This window comes from Onychostoma macrolepis, chromosome 10 (assembly GCF_012432095.1).
Source record: "Onychostoma macrolepis isolate SWU-2019 chromosome 10, ASM1243209v1, whole genome shotgun sequence".
In the NCBI taxonomy this organism is placed as follows: Eukaryota; Metazoa; Chordata; class Actinopteri; order Cypriniformes; family Cyprinidae; genus Onychostoma; species Onychostoma macrolepis.
Genome location: NC_081164.1, coordinates 9,722,673 through 9,750,303, shown reverse-complemented (window position 1 = coordinate 9,750,303; position 27,631 = coordinate 9,722,673). Strand labels below are relative to the sequence as shown.

At 37.5% G+C, this 27,631-nt stretch overlaps 2 protein-coding genes across 22 annotated transcripts in view; one reads left to right on the top strand and one right to left on the bottom strand.

Annotated features, from left to right (window-relative positions):
• The window catches only part of picalma (phosphatidylinositol binding clathrin assembly protein a), a 46,395-nt gene extending 30,483 nt beyond the window's left edge, over positions 1–15,912 (top strand). For 7 of the 21 annotated variants that reach the window (XM_058788444.1, XM_058788442.1, XM_058788441.1 and 4 more), the window contains 10 exons: positions 7–87; positions 2,248–2,355; positions 3,345–3,473; positions 6,747–6,777; positions 6,870–6,969; positions 8,261–8,284; positions 10,126–10,185; positions 12,365–12,469; positions 13,197–13,300; positions 14,508–15,912. In XM_058788444.1, the coding sequence (XP_058644427.1) occupies positions 7–87; positions 2,248–2,355; positions 3,345–3,473; positions 6,747–6,777; positions 6,870–6,969; positions 8,261–8,284; positions 10,126–10,185; positions 12,365–12,469; positions 13,197–13,289 (731 nt within the window). In that variant the 3' untranslated portion in view covers positions 13,290–13,300; positions 14,508–15,912. Of the gene's footprint in view, positions 1–6; positions 88–2,247; positions 2,356–3,344; positions 3,474–6,746; positions 6,778–6,869; positions 6,970–8,260; positions 8,285–10,125; positions 10,186–12,364; positions 12,470–13,196; positions 13,301–14,507 lie in introns of those variants that run through there. The other 14 variants (XM_058788446.1, XM_058788452.1, XM_058788445.1 and 11 more) reach the window with 13 other exon arrangements.
• A 136-nt stretch (positions 15,913–16,048) lies between these two features.
• ccdc83 (coiled-coil domain containing 83) lies at positions 16,049–24,625 on the bottom strand. The gene is made up of 10 exons (XM_058788464.1): positions 24,528–24,625; positions 24,342–24,420; positions 24,174–24,258; positions 23,939–24,107; positions 20,502–20,669; positions 19,986–20,077; positions 19,837–19,905; positions 19,565–19,751; positions 16,807–16,949; positions 16,049–16,428 (listed from the first exon to the last, which is right to left on the bottom strand). The coding sequence occupies exons 2-10, from the start codon at positions 24,392–24,394 to the stop codon at positions 16,177–16,179; spliced, it is 1,218 nt and encodes a 405-aa protein (XP_058644447.1). The 5' UTR covers positions 24,395–24,420; positions 24,528–24,625; the 3' UTR covers positions 16,049–16,176.
• Positions 24,626–27,631: the final 3,006 nt, after the last annotated feature.

The following is a 27,631-nucleotide window of genomic DNA, read 5'->3' as shown; positions in this document are numbered from 1 at the left end:
TGTCAGACTCGTTCTGCTCTCCGGCTGCCTACCCTAACACTCCTCTCTTCCACTCTGAGCCCTCCGCTGTAGCTGGACTATTCGGAGGTAGGTGCCGTCCCTCCAGCTTGTCTCTCTTTCTTTGTGTCCTTCAGCTGTCTTCCCTTTTCTTTCCTTTCGCAGGTGCGCTTTTGTTGAGCTGGTAGGAAATGGTTTATCAAATAAGTCAATTCAGAAATTTGGCTCACAGTTTAAGTTTTTAACCTGTGTTTTCAGCTTTCATTGTTAATTTTCCTTTAAAATAGTTGTCAATTTAATTTAATGTAAATTCCAAGTATATGAAATATTTTTTTTGAAATTTCAATATTTTTTGTATTTATATTTTCAGTCTTCATTATAATTTTACACAGTTTTAGGAATTTTGTGTGCTTTTGTATTTTATTTTTGTAATTTTTTTATTTCTATTTAAAGGGGTGGTTTATTGCAATTTCACTTTTTTAATGTTAGTTCGTGTGTAATGTTTCTGTTTGAGCATAAACAACATCTGCAAAGTTTCAGCGCTGAAAGTTCAATGCAAACAGAGATATTGTCTTTTTAAAATTCTGGAAGTTTACTGCCTACAAAAACGGCTGGTAAGGGACTACAACGAACTACTTCCCGGGTCTGATACGTCACTGACCCAGATAAACCCCACCCTCGGGAACATGTAAGGAAGGCGAGGCCATGCTGTGCTGCTTTAGAGAAGAGGAAGAGAAAACTAGGGGTGCACGTAAAAATCTATTCATATATGAATCGCGATTCCGTCTTTCTATCAATTCTAATGGATTCACAAGTTTCAAAATCAATGTTCTAAAGCAGCGGTTCTTAATCCTGTTCCTCGCGTCGCTCTGCATCTCTCTCTCTCTCTCTCTCTCTCTCTCTCTCTCTCTCATTCAGATCGTCAGATCAGCTGTTCCAATTATACATTTTCACATGGCAATGAGAAACGTTATACATGGACGCGTGTGCGGTTGCCGTACTGTATTAAAACTTTAATCAAAATAAAAACGTATCTTAAAAGCTAACATAAGCAGTAGCATAATAACAGCGTATCTAAACGTATGAGACCACAAACAAACATACCATTAAGAGCCGTGCTTGCACAGGTTCTGCGCGATCCTCTTCACTAATATCCTCTGCGTCTCAATTGGGCTCAAATTGATAAGCAATATAGACGTTTTTATTTTGTTATAAATCAATGTTTACAATACAACCGGAGCACATGCCGCTGAGGGGCGGGACATTTAGACGCACGCTTGGCGGTTTAGTGAATCACAATACACTGAGCCAGCTAACCAATCAGAGCCCATCACGTATTTCTGAGGGAGGGGCTTCATAAAAACAGGAAGTAATCAAGGCGTTTGTCAGAGAAGGGACAGAGCTTATTTTATGAGCTAAATTATATGAAAAATAATGCGTTTTTAAAAAAAATGAAGCATGAACACATGTTCGACTGCACCCCATAAACACAATCAAGCCTAGAAAAAAAACAGTAAACCACCCCTTTAACTAATTTATTTTCATTTCGGTTTTAATGATTTTTAGAACTTTTTCAACTAAATTTTAGTTGGTTGCCAGGGTAAATTTCTAAGTTTGTCATCATATTTATATTTCATCTTTATTTCAATTAACAAATATAATTTGTAATAGTTTAACAATACTCCAAGGAAATATGCCAAATTTAATTTAATCAGTCAGCATATGTATACTAGATTTACATATGTACCTTGTTTGATTATGTATTTAACTTGCATAATAAATATATGAAAATAATATAAATCTAAATGCTAACCCTGACCCTATTTTTTATTTTTAGTTACTTTACCTCAAATGGCTCATTCCAGGTTACTAGATGAAACTTTACTGTTATATTGAAGAAGTGGAATGAAATGAAAAACAGTCATCTGACAGGATAAGTTGGCATGATGCCTCAGATGCGGTTGTTGGTTGAACTTACATGGCTGCTTTTGTAACTACAAACATGTTGTGGGAAGTATGAGTCATTTGCCGTGGGCTAACCCAGTCCAACAGCTGACATTTTTGGAAGTCTGTCGACTACGACAGAATTGATCCATTTAAATTAATGATGCCAATTATGCATCAAACGTGAACTGGAAGAAAACATTAACCACTGTTTTGAAATTGCTGTTCTCTGGCATTCCACAAACATGTGTAGGTGAACCGATCTGTGGTGTTTTTTTAGGTCTGACCTTATTTTCTTTTACACAGGGTTCTCTGCACCTCCCGCCGCCCAGCCTCCCAGCTCAACAGGCCTTAATGTCGACTTTGACTCCGTATTCGGCAATAAGTCGGCCGCCAACAGCACAGACCCGGCTGGTAAGAGAGAAGTTAACCCAGTTGCTGTAACTCACTCACTGCTTTTCTCCACACATGATGCTTCACATCCATCTCACTGCTGAAGGTCAGTGTGTTTTGGGGAGTTGTTGATTGGACCATGCTTAAGCTGACAGAGTGAAATTAGCATGTGAAAATGGTTATATGACCACTTTTCATTCTTCTAGAAGTTTGCTGTGGTATTTTTTTTCTAAGAAAAGAGATCATGATGTGCTTAAAGACTTGATCTCTTTTGTGTAATGTTCTCAATACTGCATGTTTAGAACTTGCTTTTTAAACACACAAATCACACCTCAAGCTTCTCATTAAACAAACTTGAAGCATTAAATTAATTTGCTTGAATCTTGGTTTCATTGGGTCTTAGTTTTATTTTGGAGATGTGGCATAAGGGTTAGTGCTCTAAAACATTGAGCCATGGACGACCCAGGTTTGGATCCTGCTTGCAACACTTCAATTAAGAAATCAACGCTAAATTGAAAATTCACTGTCCCACTACGTATTCTTGGTCTCATTATGCATGTTATTACAAAGGGGGAAGGGGGGGGGGGGCAGCCTCTAAAATGACAAAACATTGTTGTTGTTATTAAAATATATCCATTTTTTTTCCATGTAAATATACTAAATAACAGAAGTTGACTTGCATTTGTAAGCATTTTTAAATGTGAGCCTGTGTCATGTAAGATAAGACCACCATAAGATGCACAGTCATGTTTTGAGATGTTCCTCATTCTGTCCTCTTTCTCTCCTCTCACTGTGTGCTTTGATCTATTTGGGCCGCTGGCTTTGCATGGCACTGCATGTCTGGGTGAGTTGACTTCACAAGATTTTACCCACAATCTCACTTTCGGACCTGCAACGTTTACTTCGAGGGCGGCTGCCTCTCGCTCCACCCAACCTAATTGCGCTTTTTCTGTTTGTGTGTTGTTTGCGTCTTTTATCCCTTCCCATTCCCTCTCCTCTGTTTGTTTAAGATGATATTTTAGGTGGCATCCTGAAACCCACAGTGGCCTCTCCCAACCAGGGCCTGACGCCCAGCGCCCAGCAGCCAGGCAAACTGGTTTCTGATGACTTGGATTCCTCCCTTGCCAACCTTGTGGGAAGTAAGTGTCCTGTTCTTGTTATATCATACAAACAACCTTCTGTATTAGGGCTACACGATTAATTGGAGGGGAGAAAAAAAACTGAAGTTGTGAAATGGTTTAGTGTGATTATTGTATCACAAAGGCTGTGATTTTAATTAATATATTATTCACAAACTCATCTCTTCATGTGCTATGAATATAGGTTGCTTATGAAATGCATTTGAGACATTTGAGACGGTTCGATACGATTTCGGTACAACAGGGGGGAAAAAACAAATCTACTATGCTCGGTTTCTTTTCATTTGTTTTGAACAGAAAGTTGTACAAATTACTTTTTTTTTTCCCAGATAGATGTGAAAAGTAATATTCTTGAAATATATTTGATTTAGTTTACAGATAAACAAGGGAAAAAACAGCCTATACAGGTGCTGGTCATATAATTAGAATATCATCAAAAAGTTGATTTATTTCACTAATTCCATTCAAAAAGTGAAACTTGTATATTATATTCATTCATTACACACAGACTGATATATTTCAAATGTTTATTTCTTTTAATTTTGATGATTATAACTAAGGAAAATCCCAAATTCAGTATCTCAGAAAATTAGAATATTTACATTTGAGTTACAATTAATGACCATCCCTACAGTATAAATTCCGGGTATCTCTTGTTCTTTGAAACCACATTAATGGAGAAGACTGCTGACTTGGCAATGATCCAGAAAACGAACATTGACGCCCTCCACAAAGAGGGTAAGTCACAGAGGGTCATTACTGAAAGGTGTGGCTGTTTACAGAGTGCTGTATCAAAGCATATTAAATGCAAAGTTGACTGGAAGGAAGAATTTGGGTAGGAAAAGGTGCACAAGCAACAGGGATGACTGCAAGCTTGAGAATACAGTCAAGCAAAGCTGATTCAAACACTTGTGAGAGCTTCACAAGGAGAGAACTGAAGCTGGAGTCAGTGCATCAAGAGTCACCACACTCAGACGTCTTCAGGAAAAGGGCTACCAAGCCATTTCTGAACCAGAGACAACGTCAGAAGCGTCTTAACTGGGCTGTGGAGAAAAAGAACTGGACTGTTGCTCAGTGGTCCAAAGTCCTCGTTTCAGATGAAAGTAAATTTTACATTTCATTTGGAAATCAAGGTCCCAGAGTCTGGAGGAAGAGTGGAGAGGCACATAATCCATTTTGCTTGAAGTCCAGTGTGAAGTTTCCGCAGTCAGTGATGATTTGGGCTGCCATGTCATCTGCTGGTGTTAGTTCACTCTGTTTTCTGAAGTCCACAGTCAACGCAGCCATCTACCAGGAAGTTTTAGAGCACTTCATGCTTCCTGCTGCTGACCAACTTTATGGAGATGCAGATTTCATTTTCCAGCAGGACTTGGCACCTGCACACAGTGCCAAAGCAACCAGTATCTGGTTAAAGGACCATGGTATCCCTGTTCTTAATTGGCCAGCAAACTCGCCTGACCTTAACCCCATAGAAAGTCTATGGGGTATTGTGAAGAGGAAGATGCGATATGCCAGACCCAACAATGCAGAAGAGCTGAAGGCCACTATCAGAGCAACCTGGGCTCTCATAACACCTGAGCAGTGCCACAGACTGATCGACTCCATGCCACGCCGCATTGCTGCAGTAATTCAGGCAAAAGGAGCCCCAACTAAATATTGAGTGCTGTACATGCTCATACTTTTCATTTTCATACTTTTCAGTTGGCCAAGATTTCTAAAAATCCTTTCTTTGTATTGGTCTTAAGTAATATTCTAATTTTCTGAGATACTGAATTTGGGATTTTCCTTAGTTGTCAGTTATAATCATCAAAATGAAAAGAAATAAACATTTGAAATATATCAGTCTGTGTGTAATGAATGAATATAATATACAAGTTTCACTTTTTGAATGGAATTAGTAAAATAAATCAACTTTTTGATGATATTCTAATTATATGACCAGCACCTGTATATGCTGAGTTTGTACACGCTTAATTTGTTCACAGAAAGGAAACTCAAATGGCAGAAAGCGACATCTTATTTGTTTTCTTTTTTTGTTTTCGTTGTGAGTGTACACAAATAAAAGCAGACCTTTATACAGTGATGCATTATTAATAAGACAATAAGTGTTCTGTTGGTATAAGGAAACAGTTGAAGTGATCGCGCTGGAGCGTACACACACAACACATCAGTTCCAGCATTGCTAACTTGACAGCACAGTTGGTACTTTATCAAAATAAAATACAGTGAACCAAACATCAGTGCCCGTTCTGTGTCACCGCTGGACCACGACTGAAGTACAAAGCCTATCATTTACATAATAAATAAGTTTCGCATTCAGATACGTTACATCGCAAATATGGAAATATTATGGAATATTTGGATTTGTGCCGAATGAGAGGGGTAGGATACACAAGCACAAAGCTCCATTTCGCAAACAGTTGAGTGCGCAAGCCTTTAAAGTATACTCCCTTGTCAGTGAGAAATGCGTTCAGAATCAGCACATGGTCACTGTCTAGGGGGCTTTGTTTTCAAGTGCGCAACTCATGGCATTCACTGTTCTTCTGGTGGCAATTATCAAACAGCGTTGCATTACTGCAGGCGCCTCCTTCTGGATTGAGGGTGAATTGCCTGTATTCATTGTAAGGCCTCATGCACCGAACCAAGATGTCCGTACTGTGCATAGACTGTAAAAAAAACATGGACGTAGTGTCCGTGACGTCACCTGTAGGTTTCTGAAGAGCCTTATTGAAGCCTAAAGTGGGCGGAGCCGACTGCCACCATCTTGGCACCGCGTCACTCCACGGATAAGCAAAAATGGGCAAAAAGGCGGGACGTGGGGGGTGAAGCTGAGCTGAAACCACGCCCGTCTATAGTGACAGTAACATTTATTTTTCTCACAGATTTTGCTGTTGCGCTATATACATCAATTTTGAATTATTATTCAAATTAAAAACAATGTTTTCATTTTTCTTGAAAAAAGCTTGCAGAAAATAGTTTTGTGAGAATCATTCAGTCTTGAATTTGGTGAAATTTTAATTTTACATTTATTTAAAATGTTTTATGTCTTAATCCTTTTCTTTTTGTTGTTCTGGGATGAATCATATTGGGATGTATGCTAAAATTTTTGGATGTGGTGCCCCACCTAGAAAATTTGCCACCAGCCGCCACTGCTGGTACTAATAATCGGGAATAGGAAATTTTGTTTTATTTATTGATTTAGGATGCTATAAAAGTGAATTTAGCATTTCACAATGGCTGGCATAGTCCTCACTGGTTTTCTCTTTCTTCCAGATCTCGGTATTGGAAATGGAACAACAAAGAAGTATGAACATTTTCCGCTCATCTCAATCCAAATTCATAGTTCTCTTCAAATTCAGTGACTTGATCATGGTTGTTTCTTCTGTTCCTCCTCAGTGACATTCATTGGAGTCAACCCGGTGAAAAGAAGTTGACCGGAGGAACCAACTGGCAACCAAAGATGGCTCCGACCACAACATGGAACCCTGCCACCATGGTGAGGACAACAATATGTGCTTTCTCTGACTCAAATGAAACGAGACTTTCAACAACTGTCATAAACCAATAGACAGACAATAGCTGGAGTTCCTCCACTGATTCTGAAATATCGGCTCCATTCCAAACCCTAATGAGCTACCTCACTGTCTGCTATCTAGATTCACAGCTACTTTCTAAGACTGCGTCATAAGTGACTGAATTGAAAGGCTGTACATTAGCAGAAACTCCATTTCGTGTGTCCAAAGTAGCGTCCTGATGCTTGGACGATGTATACAGACACCCGTGGCTAGGAAAATGCTAACATTTGTTGCGAATATGTACAGTTATCAATAGATAGGATAGAACTTGTTTTACTCTCCTGTCTCTGCAAACATTTGTTTAACCTGCTTTATCATGTGCTGTTGGAACTTTGAGTCATTGATGCGTTTCATTTACATCTTTATCTGTCTGTTAAGGTTAACTATCATTAACCGTGTCCGTGAACATCTCCGTTGGTGCTGGTATGCTCTTGTGACATCGAGACATCGTTTGACAATTTCTGAGTTGGAAGTACAACTTCAAGTGGCGTGGCGTGCTGTTGCACTTTTCCAAATTGGAAGTTGATTCCATTATACTTTGGAGTTAGCATGTGGCTAAGCTAACAACTTAAATTTACCATTTCATCCAATATTTGTGTAAATTAATTAGAACTATTTTCTAGTGATGCAATTCAGAACTAAATTATCAACATCTTGATTTTTTTTTTTATTTGTTAATTAGTTTACTAATAAAATATAATTATGTAATTTATTAAGTTAGAATTAAATGTTGTTTATTTATTCATTTTTTTTATTATTATCAGTGTATAATGGGATTGTCCTATGCTATATGGTATATATTTTTAATATTTTAGCAATACTTTTCAGGACTGAATAATTATCGGTTTCTATAATTATTTCCCTTAATTCTGCCCAACATCTTGATTTTTATTTTATTTATTTGCTTACGAAATTTTTATATAATTATATTTAAGTTATAATTGTGATTCTGCTTTTATTTTGACCAAAATGAGGTATTTTATTAAGCAACTTGCTTTGCTACCTACTTTTCTTAAAACGTTACCTAGGTAGGCCACGTACTAGCTTTTGGAACAGAGCTGTAATCCACTCTCAAAAACAGTTTCAATGTATTCTGTCTTGTCTTTGTTTACAATGTGTTTGTGTGAGCTCACAGTGTGAGATGTTATTGTGTTGTATGCCCTCTAATTGTGTTTACGTTGTATAACCATTCTCGTCCGACGGGATAAACAGAATGGCATGCTTTTCCCACAATACGTAAGTCAAAACGTTGAGTTGAACCATTCTCTGAAACGCATGAGATTATTAACCCCACCGCCTTTGCTTTGGTCACAGTTTATAACCTTTGTGTGTTTTGAGTGACCAAAATTGCACTGAAACCCATGAGCTGATCTAACCAGATGTTATCTCGGCATGGCTGACAGCTCTGTTCCTTCTCTACCCTTTCCTCTCATCGGTTTCATTTGTTTATCGCCATCAGCAAACAACTATAGTCATTTTGGTGTGAATCAATGGACTAGTGTTTCCAGCGGAGGGTTTACCGGACAATGTGCAAAGTCTAATAAATTAGGTAATCAAACAGTTTGAGTCAAGCCTTGGTAAACATTCTGATGGAAACACTTCCACCGGACAGTTCTTTCTTTCTTAAACAGGGTATGCTGAGCTGGATTGATCAGAACAACAGCATGATTTAGTTATATTTATTGTTTGTGCTTGTCAAACGTTTGTGTAGGTGCTGTTTCTCCAAAGATTACCGTACGACTGAGCTGTTTGCTTAGCCAAGCTAGAAGTTTACGAAGTACCTTTTTGTATCTTTTAATGAGATTCCTCAAAGTATGCAAACGCATTTATCTTTCATCATCTTGAGATTCATTGCAGCCCGTTCTGATTTAGTGGGATGTACAAAGAAAAACACACAAGGTTGTGTGTTATATTAAGCTGTTCATTGAATTATATTTTTTATAAAATGGATAATTATGGCTCCAAATAGGACAAACTGTTCAGAGCATTTATGTATAAAAAATTGTGTTTTTTTAAATAAACCATGCTCACCAAGGCTGTATAATTTTGGTCATAATATAGTAAAACCAGTAATATTGTGAAATATTATTCAAATTTAAAATAAAAATTGTATTATATTTTAAAATGTAATTTTCTCCTGTGATTTCAAAGCTGAATTTTCAGCATCATTACTCAACATTACAGAAATCATTCTAATGTGCAGATTTGCTGCTAAAGAAACCTTTCTTTGTTATTAATATTGAAAATATTTTTTTCTTTCAGGATTTCTTGATGAATTGCCAAAAGAACAGCATTTATTTAAACAATTAAAAATCATATTACTTTTATCAATCAGTTATAGCCTATATACCAGCGCAACAAGGAGTGTTGTGACATCAAACTCGTCATAGTTAATGGGTAAATGCCCTCAGTTCATGTTCCATAAAAATGTTTATTCTACAATTTATTGGTCGTTTGGTCACAATCACTCTGCTGAATTTAGAAGGCCATTCAGAGTCTGTCACACATTTCAATGGTGCACAAGTGGAAATAAAAGTGTGTTTGTGGCTACCGAAGGCCTTACTGAGAATCTCACAGCTCCTTCACAAAGAGCTTCTCTCTTCCACCAGAGCCCTGCACCTGCAACTAATCACTCTGCCTTCAAAGAGGACACACACACACACACACACACACACACACACACACACACACTGTGTTTCTCACTCGCTTCCTCTTTATCTCCTTGCCTATATTCCTATTTTGATGCTCTGGTTGGAGTGTGTGAAGACATCTCTAATGTTTCCCAGATGTGAGCTGCTCTCCGTGAAGAGAAAAAAACTAAAGGACTCGAGTATCTTTTGCAAATTAATTTTTAAAAAAGCGTTCTGCTAGTCCACAAAGTTGCCTTTGTTCACTGTGTGTAAACGTGGAGACTGAAATGGCGTGTCTGGGGTAGTTGTGATCTCATGGCTGCTCGAGTGGAAATTTCTCACTTAAGGTGTTCAGAAGAATCGTCCTTTCATGCTAAAAAAAAAAAAAAAAGCTGATGATGTTTTACCTGTGGTATTTCTGTACTAACGCCGAACATGTCCTCCTAGGCTCCTTCTGTCATGGCCTTCCCTGCCACGACGCCCACAGGAATGATGGGATACACGATGGTAAGTACAAACTGGGGATTTGTGCATTACTCACTCCATCAGTGTCAGAAGTATTAGCTTTTCAAGTCCTGTATATTCAGAGACAGCAGTCATGCTGTCAGTCCCCACTGGAGCAGTGTGGGTGTGCGGAACATTGTGAAAGGCTCTCTAGAGTCCGAAGCACCTCTTCATTGAGCTTAGGGCAACATTAGAGACTTTTTTTTTTCTTCTCGGTTTTTTTTTATTCATCACACTAACAGGGATGGCTACATTGATTTCTCCTCCATGAGCCCTTAGCTTTAAGAAGAAAAAAAGATGGGCATCAGGTAGTGCATTTTGCATGTTCTTGAAATACCTTTTTTCCCCTAGTTTAAGACTGGATAGTCTAATGTGTTTATTTATTAAGCATGAGAGAAGACAAGATTGTGATGTAGCACCTTATTTTATTCATAATAATTATATTTTAAGTAGTATTTAAATTATTTATACTATTATTACTATTATTTATTTATTAAACATGAAAGAGGACCCATGTTGTAAGTCCTAACGTAGTACCTTATTTAATTCATAATAATGTTTATTTTTTAATAAAATAAATTGTATTTATTATTGTCATATTTATTGTATTTTACATTGTGTTTTGTTTTTTTATTTATTAAAAATGAAAGATGACATTTTAAGTATTATTATTGGAGGAAAAAAAGTAATTACAGAAATTAATGTAATTACAGATGTAATTACGTGCAGGTATTCTTAAAAGGTAACACTTTATTTTAAGGTGTCCATAATGCAGAGTAATTACCTAATTAAGTACTTAGTAGTAGCCGTCGTACTTGCATGAAACAGAATGTAACTAAGTTATGAACAGCCTGTAATTACAGTTTGTAATTATGTAATGTAATGGGCAGCTACTGTTACACATATGTAACAGACCGAGTCTGTTACACAGCTACTTGTAACACTTTAGTACAATCTTAATGCACTTTATTTAAAGTAGTTTGTGTTATATTATGTAATTGTAATGTAATTAGAAATGTATTTAAGCGGTGTACTGGTGGGTTAAATCAAACTAAGGTGCAGCTGGATAAGGTGTACAGTATTGATACACAATAGATACAATAAGTATACTTAAGTACAATCTTGATACACTTTATTTTAATTAGCTTATAAGTATTTACATTTATAATTATGTTGTATAAAGTCTACAACACATGTAACAAACTTTTGGTTGTGTAACAGTAGCTGCCTATTACATGTACATAATTATAAACTGTAATTACAGGCTGTTCCATAACTAACTTGCATGGTAAGTACATTTTGTTTCATGTAAGTACAACGGCTACTACTAAGTATTTAACTAGGTAATTACTCTATAATATGGACACCTTAAAATAAAGTTTTACCTTTTAGGATATAAGTACATATGTACACGATAAGTGCGTTGTACCAAATGATTAATGTAAATGTAAGTACATAGTTGTTTAGGCCACTTAATATAAAGTGGGACCTAAATGATAATTAGGAACTTTAATTTTGTAATACTTTATAATTAAGTTTATGTATTACATTTTATTTATTTTATTGAATTTAAATTTAACATAAGCATTCTGTCTATAATCAACTTTGAGTCTGTCCTTAAGTCCTTTAGCCATCTCTTATAGATTTACAGTATGCTCAATAGAACCCAGTAATAGAGGTTGAGTAAGCCATACAGGTAAAGTCAGCGCAGGCTGTGGTTAATGGCTTAAAGAGAGGATGGCGCTCTTAAATTACGCTTTTCAATAACAGCATCCGCACTTACATAACTGCTATTATGACTCATACATTTTGGATCCTCCAGTCCAATCCTTGAATGTACTTCAGCATTTTTTCTTTTAAGAGTTAGAACTTTTCAAAAAATATGAGTTGCTCCAAAAACAAAAGAGGAAGTTTCTGCGTGTAACTTTTCCTGTCTGCTGCGAGTCATGTAGCTCAGGTGGAGTTAAACAGTAACTCCAGTCAAATTGGATGAGAACAGTGGGTTCAGACTGGCTCACATTCCTCTTTGCTGAGTTTTGGTACTGTCAAACAAAATATGTCAACAGAGGAACTTAGTAAGCCTTTCAAATACAAACGCTATGTCCCAAACAGTCGTGACAAGAATTATGCATTGCTCACTTGGTTTCTTTATTCCTTTAACTTTGGTTTTATTCCTTTCTAGCCCCCTCAAATGGGCTCTGTGACCATGATGACCCAGCCCACCATGATGTACACTCAGCCTGTGATGCGGCCGGCCAATCCGTTCGGCCCAGTCTCAGGGGCACAGGTATGATAATGAGGTTACAAATCAATTGACCCTCAAACAATCAAATTTAGAAGTTTTAAGGTCTGGTCACATGTTTAGCGAATATTTGTAGACTAAATCTAGTCATTTTTAATCATTTTGCATTGACCAACAGAAAGTTTATGGTTTCTGAGTGAGTTCGGACTATTTTTGGTCGGCAAAATTTTGCTGATGTGACCACACCTTAATCCAATCAAATTAGTCCTATTCAGAGCACAGTAGCATCCATAGGTATCTGCTTTTTGATAAGTGTTTTTGCATTGATCCAGCCCCATGATTCTTCTTGTAATAGAGCCATCCACTCAACCCTGACTGATCACGCTCTATTCTAGAAGCGGCTCCATTCAGAATGCGCTCTAGTTGTTCACCCTTCATGTGCCATCGCAGCGCAGTTCTGAATATGAAAGCTAGCATTGTGGCCTTTCACACATCTCTGGGGAAGGATATGTATTCCACACTGCACCAAATTCTCAGCTCGAAATACATATCGTGCCCCCCGCCACCCCTGCTTCATTTCTGCAGTAGTAGTTAGCACAGGAAATTGGTACCATCCCCGCAGAACGAGAAGGACTTTAGTGGCTCTCTTTTTCTTGAACCTCTCTGTTATTCTCTAGCCTGTCTGGCTCTGAATTGTCCTCTCGTGTGTGTGTCTGAGTGTTTCCTGGCTGTCCTCGGACCCCTTCAATCTCTCTCGTTCTTTCTGAACTAGCTCTCTACAGCCTCTAGTCCTTCCAGTTCAAGTCCTCTCAGAGCTCCGGGACAGGACCCTTTTGCACAGCTGTCTCTGAAGGATTTCCTTTAGAGCGTCTTTAGGTACAGCATGTCTGCTGTGTGTGTGTGTGTGATTGATCAACAGGTGCTTCTTGCTTTAAAACAGTGTTTGTGTGTTTCTATTGCAAAAACTCTTACCCCTGTTTTTCTCCATGTGCTGCAATACTAATGTTTTCTATATACATCAGTATAATGTGATTTGTAACATTTCAGCTTCAGTAGAGCCAATCTCTTGAAGTTCATTAACCAATCATGCATGATTTTGTTCTGTTTTTCCTTGTGATTTAAAGGGGTCATATCATGCGGAATCAAATCTTTTGAAGTCACAATGTAATGGAAGTAGCAACAGATCTTTTCTTCTGTATTATGACGTTCATCCAAATGTTGCCGTGGATTATTGGAAAAAAATGTAGGGTTGGACTCTGGTTGATTGGATGGCAGCAGAACTGAATGTGAGCTTGTAATAATCAGTTGTAGATGAGGTAAATTTTCATTCCGTGCCATATTTAAACTTCCTCCCAGTCCAAAAACTGTATTTATCGAAGCTAAGCAGCTAAAATGATTCCTTTCAAACTTCTACAACTTGGACCATCCAGTCACAATGTAAGTTTTGACAGGTGCATTAAAAAGTTTCATCCTTGTCTAGTGTCTACGCGAATACTCCCTCTAAGTTATGAGAGCTAAAAATATCTTAATACATTTTTAAACTAGAGTATCTCTTAACCTAATCAAGCAAGCATTCAACGCAAGCATCTAGTGTTGTTGTGGCCTTCAGTAGTTTGTTGTTGTTTAGTCTTTGTTTCTTTTCCAACTGTGAATCAATGACACAGGACGGTGTGAGCTGAGTATACAGAGCATTTGTGGTTTAGAAAAGTCTGTATAGTACACACATTATTTCTAAGCATTAGTAAAAGTTTTTGGTGCAAATAAAACTTTTGTGAAAAAGTGACATGACCCCTTTAAGTTTTAATCCTTTCCATAGTAGGTTATCCTGAGTTGCAACTTCATAAATTCATCTAATCATTTATTGGCTGCTTTACTGGAAACATTTGCATATTCAGTTCATTTAGTGACATTACATAGTTACGTTGGCCAGTCAATCATCCAAAAAAAAATGTTCAAACTTACTGTCCTGGACTTGGTATAAAATGTCATAATGTTTACGTTCATCACAATGTGTCAAATATACAAAAACGTTGTCAAATTTAAACTTGACTGTATCAGTAAATGTGCATTTCTCTGATTACAGATGCAGTTCATGTAGGTGAAGGAGGGTCGACGCTTCCCAAGAATGAATTACACGGCAAATCTCAAACCTTTAATCTCTCTCCAGTTGGCTATTCGATTCTTCACAGAGAGCTCTGCCCCAGTACAAACCTGTACAGGAATCAGCGGGAGGGGTGGGAGGGGCTTTATGGGATATGATGGGTGGGGTTGGGCTCTGTTGCCCAGAGATGGAGGACACAGCGCTCATTTTGTAATTTGTCACGGTAAAAGTAATTGTACCGTCTATAACAAAACACATGGGTGTTGAGAGAGCGCGAGTGCCAGAATGTGGTGGGTTTTCACGCAAACACGGCTTCACTTTTTTTCCATGGAATGCGAAAAGAGGGATCAGGGAGGGATTTGGGTGGAGTTCTGTCGTTATCCGATCACCAATCAAGCATTACCTGATTTAACCATCACCAATTAGAAATTCTAACATCGGTTTCTACTATGATTTCTACTTTTTTATGTTATGACGTTTGCAGTAGACATTCCTTTGTGTATTGTCTGTATTTATTTATGATTTACCCACTGAGGATATGAAAGAAATGAATTAATCTTTTTTTTTTTTTTTTTTTTTTCTTTTGAACTCTTCCTTGCGGGAGGTGTTTCGAATTGCGTTCATATGGGTATGATGGGTTGTATAATTCAGATTTTGAGTGACTGAATTATGAAAAAAATATATAATATAAAAATGGGGGGAAATGGACACCTATAAACTGACTGATACAGCACTAAGTATTCTCAGAAGCAGTTGTATGTCTAGTGCAATTTCTTTGTAGCTCAAACGCTCACCGCCCTCCATTCGTAACGGACATAGGATCAGATATTCAAATCATTATGCCACATAGTCAGTTCTGTGCCCCGGGGAGGTGGGTGGGATTTTGTGAGGGAGCATTTAGCAAAGCACTACATTTGTGATTCAGCGACATTGCATTTGGGGAAGATCTGTATTGCTTTTCTGCTTGGCATGTCATTATTTTACATTTGACAGTTATATGGCTGCCTTTTCAACCTGAATGTGCAGAGTCGCCTTCGTTTTCGGGCCATCCGGGAGGAGAACAGTTGCGTGTGTGTTTGTGGGTGTGAGTGTGTGAATGTGAGTGAGAAACGCAGGTTTGCTGTCAGTAACGGGATGGGGTCGGTAGTGTCTAGCTGTAGGTCCAGTAGAGTGACAAAAGGGAGTGCTGTTGATCAGTGCCCCGTGTACATAAAACGGCCCTGTCCAGTAGGGAGGTACACAAAGGGTGGTCCGAATATGAGGGCGATTATATACATTGATTTAGCATATTTACTGCATCATCCCTGCAGATTATATTTTGTTTATATGACAAAAAAAATGAAGCAGAATTTGGGTGATTTTCAAATAAAGTGCAGCTTCCACAGAACTAAGTGTGTTTGTGTGTTTGTTTGTTTATGTGTTGTGTTGTGTTTGTATGTATGTGATATAAATATGATTATACAATGTATTACTTATTTTAATATAAATTATTTATTTCTTTATATATTTTTGGAGTGCATAAAATGTTTGCCGTTCCTGTGTGTCAATTATTATCCAACAGCGGCTGAATTTCACAGTTGTCGTTTACAGAATTATACATACAGTATAATTTATTATTTTGAATGTATGGGAATTATTCGCCATTTGTGTTTCAATTTTTATCCAACTGCTGATTTTCACAGATGTCATTTACAGGTTCATCAGCTTCTCCAGACTGTGAACTTGACTGTTTAAACTTTCTATGGATGATTTCTGTTGTAACTGGCCACCTTTCAGTTTGCATCAGGTCAAAGGTCATCTCCTCGCCCATATCCGCGGGGTCATTTGGCGGTGGGTGCAGGGGGTATGCTTTACCTATCACCCACAGCAGCTTCTGCTCCAGTGAGCCCAGATGCGTCGGCCCCTTCACACAAACACAAACACAGCGTGTTAAAGCGGGTTCCAGTTTGGCTTCACTAACAAGGGCCGTGACTGTTCCCCATCCTGCTTGTTTCATCTATATTCTAGCCCATGATGCCTGGAAAAGGCAGTGGGAAAATCACAGACGCTCTCTTTCCACAGACCTTATCTTACTTATGCGCCACTGAGAGAGCCTTTTCAAGATTTGCTCTCTGGGTATTTAGCCTGATAATATCTCAAACATAAGCACAGAGGGCTCTTCTGAGGTGGCGTGTCATTAGTCATGCATTCGTTGCTAATCAAAAATTAATGATCGTTTATTGATGCCATCTTGACCCTTAATTTGACTAGGTGGGGTGAACACAGCGAGCATTGTACTTACCATGAAATCAGTCTGACTGCTCTCACTAAAGTCAGGTGGGGTGGAAGTTGTTGTGCTACCAGAGGCGGTCACATTGCTTTTCTGTTGAGCTCCTTCGACTTCTTTTAATGGCTGGAGGGGATACCAGGGTCTGTCGACCAGCTCTGGAAAGGAACAGGCATTATGCGTGATTAATGACAGGTTTTTGATGGCCAACGTCAATGTAGTATGTGTAGCTGTTAGCTGCTGCACTCAGAGGCCATTAAGTTTAAACTGCTGAGGACATGAAGTTTTGAGCGGTAATGAAAACACAGCTGCCCTGTAATGGATTGTAGGTATAATGACAAGACTTCCTCTACTTTGGGAGCCATTAGTGAGGGCTGAACAGTGCCAGTGGCAGCATTCGGGGTCACCCATGCTCCGTATAACCGGCTGTGGTGTGTGTGTGTGTGTGTGTATATACAGTGAGGAAAATAAGTATTTGAACACCCTGCTATTTTGCAAGTTCTCCCACTTAGAAATCATGGAGGGGTCTGAAATAGTCATCGTAGGTGCATGTCCACTGTGAGAGACATAATCTAAAAAAAAAAAAAATACAGAAATCACAATGTATGATTTTTTAACTATTTATTTGTATGATACAGCTGCAAATAAGTATTTGAACACCTGAGAAAATCAATGTTAATATTTGGTACAGTAGCCTTTGTTTGCAATTACAGAGGTCAAACGTTTCCTGTAGTTTTTCACCAGGTTTGCACACACTGCAGGAGGGATTTTGGCCCACCTCCACACAGATCTTCTCTAGATCAGTCAGGTTTCTGGCCTGTCGCTGAGAAACACGGAGTTTGAGCTCCCTCAAAGATTCTCTATTGGGTTTAGGTCTGGAGACTGGCTAGGCCACGCCAGAACCTTGATATGCTTCTTACAGAGCCACTCCTTGGTTATCCTGGCTGTGTGCTTGGTCATTGTCATGTTGGAAGACCCAGCCTCGACCCATCTTCAATGCTCTAACTGAGGGAAGGAGGTTGTTCCCCAAAATCTCGCAATACATGGCCCCGGTCATCCTCTCCTTAATACAGTGCAGTCGCCCTGTCCCATGTGCAGAAAAACACCCCCAAAGCATGATGCTACCACCCCCATGCTTCACAGTAGGGATGGTACTCATCATTCTTCTTCCTCCAAACACGTTTAGTGGAATTATGACCAAAAAGTTCTATTTTGGTCTCATCTGACCACATGACTTTCTCCCATGACTCCTCTGGATCATCCAAATGGTCATTGGCAAACTTAAGTCGGGCCTGGACATGTGCTGGTTTAAGCAGGGGAACCTTCCGTGCCATGCATGATTTCAAACCATGACGTCTTAGTGTATTACCAACAGTAACCTTGGAAACGGTGGTCCCAGCTCTTTTCAGGTCATTGACCAGCTCCTCCCGTGTAGTTCTGGGCTGATTTCTCACCTTTCTTAGGATCATTGAGACCCCACGAGGTGAGATCTTGCATGGAGCCCCAGTCCGAGGGAGATTGACAGTCATGTTTAGCTTCTTCCATTTTCTAATGATTGCTCCAACAGTGGACCTTTTTTCACCAAGCTGCTTGGCAATTTCCCCGTAGCCCTTTCCAGCCTTGTGGAGGTGTACAATTTTGTCTCTAGTGTCTTTGGACAGCTCTTTGGTCTTGGCCATGTTAGTAGTTGGATTCTTACTGATTGTATGGGGTGGACAGGTGTCTTTATGCAGCTAACGACCTCAAACAGGTGCATCTAATTTAGGATAATAAATGGAGTGGAGGTGGACATTTTAAAGGCAGACTAACAGGTCTTTGAGGGTCAGAATTCTAGCTGATAGACAGGTGTTCACATACTTATTTGCAGCTGTATCATACAAATAAATAATTAAAAAATCATACATGTTGTCTCTCACAGTGGACATGCACCTACGATAACAATTTCAGAGCCCTCCATGATTTCTAAGTGGGAGAACTTGCAAAATAGCAGGGTGTTCGGAGCTACTCAGTTTGTAGTCTTGATAATCAGAAGAAAATTAGCATTGTATCATTTAGTTTCACAGACAGGACTTAGACTAAACCTAGATTAGGCCATAGTTCAATTAGGACATTTAAGTTTTTGTTTGTTTGTTTTTTTTAACATGCCTTTGAAAAAACATTACTGGTGTGCATCTTGAGACAAAACAAAGGCACAGATATATTTTATGATCAGTCAGTGCAAATTTCTTTCAGTTGAAAAAACTCGATTACATTTTAGTCTGGGACTAGGGTTAAACCTCGTCTGTGAAACCGGGGGTTAGAGTGTTTCCTATGGGCTTTTAGAATAGCGAAGTAAAATAAAGGTACGGTTACATTTACTGTTGCTCTGCAAAATTTTGCGGATAAAATCCAGTCATTTTCAGGAGATTTGTGTGAGTCATGACAGAATGTGGCAAAATAAATGTTTTGCGTTTTCGACATATTTAGCTTACAAATAAAAGTGAACGTGAACATATATATTTTGCTAATAATTAAAAAATGATTACGATCCAAATATTAGAAATAACAGACCTAGAATTTCGTTCAGTCTTGAACTTAAGGATCCAGCACTAGCCGTGCAACCATCATTGAGGGATTTCTCCTGGTATTTTAGTCTTTCAGTATGTCTACTGTTATAGTGCCATCTATTGGTTATAAAATGTCAATGCAAAATAATTATAAAGCACCATGTGTTCAGTTAAGCCTTTTTTATTCTTAGACTGAACACTGCTATTATTAGGGATGTTTGGATTACCTGATGTTTCCTCCGGGCTTATTTTCATTATGTTCCTGTCCATATTGTGTGTGTCATGGGACCCAAGGCTAGCAGATTGTGCAAGAAACTCATTGCCTGGGCTGAGGGAAACAAGATCCAAGATCTCCTCTTCTAATTTATGAACGGTGGATTCCAACACTGCGACCTTCTCGTTATATAGGGGAACCTGATATGGATGATGAGTGGCATTGTGTAAGCTTTGCGTGTACAAAAAGACGCATGTAAAAATAAAACCTAAAACATGACCACACCTGTTTTTTCAGCCAATGCATTTCTTTAATCTCTAGTTTACTCATGTTATCAAGGTTTTCATTTGCTCTCTGAAACACAAAGACCATTTCAGTACCACAGAACAGATGTAATATTCACAATTCAGACAACAATAAGGTGTCCACAGTACCTCAAAGGCGAGCTGAATTCCATCCTTTAAACTCTGTGCTACTTTTTGCTCAGTTTCATTGATAGCTGCAGCCAGAGATCTCTGAAAATATTCTGGATTTTTTATATTAAATTGTGTTATTAAATTTAAACATAATTCTGTTGCCTTACATATACTTGAAGAATCTGCAAAATGTTATTCGTTTTAAAAAGAACATTTATTTTTATTTAGTAGTACTTTCCTGAATAAGCTGTTTCACATAGCAATGTTTAATAGTCCATAAGACAAAATATTAACAGAAATTTTTGTAAAGTCATCCAATTTTTTTTTTTTTTTTGTCCTGTAGGCTGTATGTAAACATCCATTATGTAAAAAAGCATATTTAGGGTAGTGATTAATAATTTTTAAAAAAAATTACATTATTATTAGCATTCTGCAAGATTACTGTCAACTTAAGACCACAACTGTATAGTATTTTATATTTAAACATAATGAATATTTGTGGTCTGGGTGAAGTAGAAGAGAGAAACCACACACCTGATATCTCCTGAAAAGTCCTTTGTGTTAAGGCGATATCTTTTTCCAGTTTCTGTATCTTTTGCTGGTCTTTAACGCTGCCCTCATTCTTATACTGTAGCCATACCTGCCGTTCCTCCTGCAGTTCCTTCACTTGCACCTGCAGCCTTGCAAGCTTACAGCGCAGCTCTGTATAAACCACACAAACGCTTTTTAAAAAGTTCACTAAGGCACAGCGATGTACTTTTGTGATATACGTATCACATACGTGACTCTGGACCACAAAACCAGTCTTAAGTCGCTGGGGTATATTTGTAGCAATAGCCAAAAATACATTGTATGGGTCACAATTATCGATTTTTCTTTTATGCCAAAAATCATTAGGATATTAGGCAAGGCAAGGCAAGTTTATTTATACAGCACATTTCATACACAGTGATAATTCAAAGTGCTTTACATAAAAGGAAGTGGAAAAAAAAAGTCACAACAATAAAAACAAGGAATTAAAAAAAAATTATAAAAAGATATACAAATTTATTTAAAAAGAATTTAAAACAGTTAAGAATAGAAAATTATTATACATAGTGCAATCAGTTCGGACGTAGCACAGTGCTCATTTGACAAATGCACAGCTAAACAGATGAGTTTTGAGTCTGGATTTAAATGTGGCTAATGTTTTAGCACATCTGATCTCTTCTGGAAGCTGGTTCCAACTTTAACTTTTGGCATAATAGCTAAAAGCGGACTCCCCTTGTTTTGTGTGAACCTTTGGTATTTCTAACTGACTCGATCCTAATGATCTGAGTGGTCTGTTAGGTTTATATTCAGTGAGCATATCTGCAATGTATTTAGGTCCTAGGCCATTGAGGGATTTGTAAATGAGTAAAAGTACTTTAAAATCAATCCTAAATGTAACTGGAAGCCAGTGTAAGGACCTGAGGACTGGTGTGATATGCTCAGATTTTCTGCTTCTAGTCAGAATCCTGGCAGCAGCGTTCTGGATGAGCTGCAGCTGTCTAATGGTCTTCTTTGGAAGGCTGGTGAGGAGACCATTACAATAATCCACCCTGCTGGTGATAAAGGCATGAACAAGTTTCTCCAAGTCTTGACCGGACACAAAACATCTAATTCTTGCAATGTTTTTGAGATGATAGTATGCTGATTTAGTTACTGCTTTGACATGACTACTGAAACTAAGGCCTGTGTCCAGAATCACACCAAGATTTTTGACTTGATTTTTAGTTGTTTGACCCCTAGAGTCAAGGTATGCATTCACCTTGATAACTTCATCTTTGTTTCCAAATGCAATGACTTCAGTTTTCTCCTTGTTTAACTGAAGAAAGTTCTGGCACATCCAACAGTTTATTTCATCAATGCATTGGCAGAGGGAGTCAATGGGGCTGTAGTCATTTGGAGATAAGGCTAGGTAAATCTGGGTATCATCAGCATAGCTGTGATAGGTAATTTGGTTCTTTCTCATTATTTGACTTAGTGGGAGCTTATACAGGCTAAACAACAGTGGTGCAAGAATTGAGCCTTGTGGGACTCCGCATGTCATGGACGTCCACTTAGACTTATGCTCTCCTATACTCACATAATAACCTCTGCCTTCTAAGTATGACCTGAGCCATTCGAGTACCATCCCAGAAAGCCCGACCCAGTTTTCCAGTCTCTCTAGAAGTATGTTATGATCAACAGTGACAAACGCAGCACTAAGATCTAGTAGTACCAGCACTGATATTTTGCCAGAATCAGAATTGAAGCGAATATAATTTATTATCTTAAGCGCGGTCTCTGTACTGTGATGCGCTGAAACCAGATTGAAAATTGTCCAGGTATCCATTTGAGTTTAAGTAGTTGTACAGCTGATTAAAAACTACCTTTTCAATAATCTTACCTATGAAAGGAAGATTTGATATTGGTCTATAATGTTTAACATTGTGTTTTTGCGTTTTTACAGAAGGGGCATAACAACTGCAGTTTTCAGGGAGTTTGGAAAAGTCCCAGAAATAAGTGAGGAGTTCACCACTTCTAAGAGATCTGCTTCTAAACAGTTAAGCACACTTTTGAAAAAAGATGTGGGAAGTGTGTCAAGATAGCAGGTTGACGATTTAAGGTGCTGTACTATTTCTTCCAAAATGTTGCTATCAATTGCTTCAAAAACAGACATAGTCACTTCTTTTTGAAATTGCGGTCAAATCTGTGTGACCTCTGCATAACTTGAGGATGTGCCAATCTCCTTGGCACATATTAAGTAAAGATCATGTTCCATGAAGATATTTTGTAAATTTCTTACCATAAATATATATAAACTTCATTTTTGATTAGTAATATGCATTGCTGAGAACTTCATTTCGACAACTTTAACGGCGGTTTTTTCAATATTTTTTGCACCCTCAGATTCCAGATTTTCAAATAGTTGTATCTCGGCCAAATATTGTCAGATCCAAACCATACATCAATGGAAAGCTTATTTATTCAGCTTTCAGATGGTGTATAAATCTTAATTTTGAAAAATTGACACTTAAGACTGGTTTTGTGGTCCAGGGTCACATATAACCATAAAACTAGTCCATAACTGACTGTACATATTGTGGGCTACATTACAAGTTTTCTGTAGCTGTAGCTTTGTATGAAGATCTGATTCTCATGAACACAAAGCTATCGTACATGGCTTTAGATGCGATTAGGAATATAGCTCACAAGTCATATTTAATTGTGTAATGTTCTTTTATGGTATTTTGCATCTTTTTTGAAGCTTGAAAAGTGGGAAAACTGTAAAATGGCTAATGGATTAGTTCAGCCAAAAATTCAAATTAAATGATAATTTACTCACCCTGGTGTTGTTGTAGTGCCATATACACTTCTTTCTTTTTTTGGACCATAAAAAAAGAATAAAAATACAACTTGTGCTCTTTCTATATAATGGTAGTGGAAAGTGAACCGCATAAAGATTTTCAATTCTTTTTTTTTAAAAGACACAAAAGCATCACTGAATGTTCGCTCGGTTTCCTGGGTGTATGCAATGGGGTTTGGTGGAAGAAAAAAAAGCTACATTTCATTTATTATTTAACAAAAAAATCTTCTCAGGACTGCATGTTCATGAGACAATTAGCGCTGCTGTTCACTCAGACTTGCCAGTATTAAGTTAGACAGTGATATTAAAATTTATCTGGATGCTTCTACACAGTATGTTTTATTAATAAGGTGTCCTACTGGTCTGAGTACATGAATCAAACTCCTGAAATATGGCTTTAGAATATGCTGAATATAGAGTACGAGTCATATGGCATTATTTTATATTGATTTATGGTATTTTTGCTTCATTTTTCAAACTTGAAAGATTCAGTCCCCATTTATTGTAACAGAAGGTTAGAACCTGAGGGTGAGTAAATGATGACAGAGTCATTTTTTGAAAGAACTATTCCCTCAAAACATTGTTGTTGTCACTCAAGTACCTTCTAGTTCTTTCTCTTGCTTGTGTTTTAGCTCCAGATTCTCCCGGGCCGTGCACTCCACCTGCTCTTCATCTTCTCGCTGCCTTTGCTCCAGGTTCCTCTCCTGCTCCTTCATCTTTTTCTGCAGTTCCCGCACATGACCTCTATGCTCTTCTCTCAGCTGCTCCTGCTGCAGACACGTTTGAGTTTAGTCTTCTTCCTTCATCATCTTCACAAACATAAAGTTGACACTTACCAGCTTAATCAGTTTTTTCTTCTTATCTTCTAGTTGGCATATTTCTTCATCAAAATCTTGAATCTCTTCCCTTTTGACCTGAATTCTATTAGAAATAAAGATATTAGACTCACAAGAATAGGCAAAGCAGTGATGATAGACAATATTAAGGACCGTAACGTTACTAACTGGAACTGTATGAAGGCCTCTGACAGAGATGTTGTATCTAATGTTTTGCTCATTTTCTCTCATGCCAGGAAATGATCATCTTTAATATGAAAAACAAACAAAAACAACAGCATTTATTAAACTTTCAAAGCGACTGTGTTAAGATAGTAATCTGTGGGGGTGAGAAAGCAAACAATATAAGCCTACCTGTGAGCTGCGTTTTCTTTTTTATTCTACGAATTTACTTTTAATTTTCCGCATATGTTTACACGTTGTTAAGGAAACTAACTGCCGCTGTGAACTCGATCAGCAGGGGGCGCCAATTCAAGGGCGTACGTTTATCAATTTTATTCTGAACGGTATGAAAAATTTAATATCCTCAGAAAAAAAAGCTTTATGGATTTTGTATTTTTTCATGTCATTACATTTTTTAGAGCATAAGAAAAAAAAAGAAAAATAACATTTTTGAATTGTCTGCTGTAGAGAATTTTTAGGTTTCAGGATTTTTTTTTTTTTTATACCAAACTTTGTATAAGGATGATTCTCAACTATGTTATAAAGATATAGCAGAATTATTTGATATACCATTTTGCTTTATGCAATATGTGTAAAATGTCCATAAACTGGTTTTCCCATTAAACACAATGTTATACAATGTATCTAATTTGCATATTAATGTGCATGTTGGGACAGCATGGTGAACAAAGTGTAATAATGGGAGTAATAATTGGCCAGGTTTTCATAATAATATCTAATATTTCATAAGAACATTGATATATAATTTATTTTCCTATTCAATTGTTTTGTCTCCCAAAATGTGTAATAAACATGTTTTTAGTCCTAGTGTCTTCTACAGTGGACATGTATGAAATGATTTTATAACAGGAAGTCATATTTTGATTTGAAACCCCCTAACATTTCCCTGAGATATATTGATTTATGACAAACAATTTGAAAATTAATCAGATTTAAATGATAATTACAAAATATTATCATATTTCCATAAGGAAATTTTATCACTATATTAATATCGGCCATCTTTAAAGGCGAAGGAGAGGGAGTGGTCATGGTGAAACTTCCAAACATTTGGTATCTCTGAAAAAGCCCTGAATGTGCTCTTTACAGGACATCCAGACAAACTGTGAGGTACTGTGATGTATGGTCTCAGAGAAATTCACAAAAATATAATGTCCACTACAGAGACAAAAACTCCATAGCTGCACTCTTAAAAATAAAGGTGCTTCACGAAGCCACAGAAGAACCTTTTTGTCTAAATGGTTCCATAAAGAACCTTTAACATCTGAAGAACCTTTCTGTTTCACAAAACAGGTTCTTTGTGGTGAAAGAAGGTTCTTCAGATTATAAAAAGGTAAGAAAAAGATGGTTCTTTAAAGAACCCTTGACTGAATGGTTCTTTGTGGAACCAAAATGGTTCTTCTATGGCATCGCTGTGAAGAACCTTTTGAAGCACCTTTATATTTAAGAGTGTGGGTCTCAGGAGGGCATACATAAAAACACATTTGGCAAAACTAAATTTATATACAGACATATATATATATATATATATATATATATATATATATATATATATATATATATATATATATATATATATATATATATATATATATATATATATATATATATATATATATACACACACAGCGTGTATAATAAGTATTGAACACGTCACCATTTTTCTCAGTAAATATATTTCTAAAGGTGCTGTTGACATGAAATTTTCACCAGATGTCAGTAACAACCCAAGTAATCCATACATACAAAGAAAACAAAACAAATAAATTCAGAAATTAAGTTCTGTGTAATAAAATGGAATGACACAGGGAAAAAGTATTGAACACGCTTACTGAAATGTATTTAATACTTCGTACAAAAGCCTTTGTTGGTAATGACAGCTTCAAGACTCCTCCTGTATGGATAAACTAGTCTTATGCATTGCTCAGGTGTGATTTTGGCCCATTCTTCCACACAAACAGTCTTCAAATCTTGAAGGTTCCATGGGCCTCTTCTATGAACTCTGATCTTTAGTTCTTTCCATAGATTTTCAAATGGACTCAAGTCAGGTGATTGGCTGGCCATTCTGGCAGCTTTACTTTCTTTCTCTGAAACCAGTTGAGGGTTTCCTTGGCTGTGTGTTTGGTATCATTGTCTTGCTGAAATGTCCACCCTTGTTTCATCTTCATCATCCTGGTAGATGGCAGCAGATTTTTATCAAGAATGTCTCGGTACATTTTTCCATTCATCCTTCCTTCAACTATATGAATTTTGCCAGTGCTATACCATGATGTTTTGGGGTGATGTGCAGTGCCATTTGACCTCCAAACATGGTGTGTATTATGGCATCTAAAGAGTACAATTTTTGTCTTATCTGACCAGACTATATTCTCCCAGTATTTCACAGGCTTGTCTAAATGTCGTGCAGCAAACTTTAAACGAGCTTCAACATGCTTTTTCTTTAGCAATAGAGCCTTGTGTGGTGAGCGTGCATACAGGCCACGGCAGTGGAGTGCGTTACTTAATGTTTTCTTTGGAGCAATTGTACCTGCTAATTTCTGAAGTGATCCTTGGCTCTTGGGCAACTCTTCTGATAATTCTTTTCACTCCTCTGTCAGAAATCTTGCGAGGAGCACCTGATCGTGGCCGGTTTATGGTGAAATTATGTTCTTTCCACTTCCGGATTATGGCCCCAAAAATGCTCACTGGAACATTCAGAAGTATAGAAATCCTTCTGGAACCAATGCCATTGGTATGTTTTGCAACAATAAGGTCTCGAAGGTCTTGAGAGAGCTCTTTGCTTTTACCCATCATGAAATGTTTCTTGTGTGGCACGTCGGTAATGAGACACCTTTTTATAGGCCATCAATTGGGACTGAACCAGCTAATATTAATTTCCACTGACAAGGGGCAGGGTTGCTTTCTAATTACTGATAGATTTCTGCTGGTATCTTGGCTTTCCATACCTTTTTGCACCACCCATTCTTCATGTGTTCAATACTTCTTCCCTGTGTCATTCCACTTTCTTACACCAAACTTAATTTCTGAATTTATTTGTTTTGCTTTCTTTGGATTACTTGGGTTGTCAATGTTTTTACTACTGAGTTTGCTTTGTTTTTGACATTAATAATATAATAATAAGAATACATCTGAGTATATATAGCAAAAAAATTGTACATTCTGAAATTGTGATGTATTATTATCATTAGGCGCGTACATAGCTTTAGTGTTTAACAGCTGAAATTCAGGGAGGTCAGAACGACATAAAACGACTCACGTTCATTAAACAGTCTGAT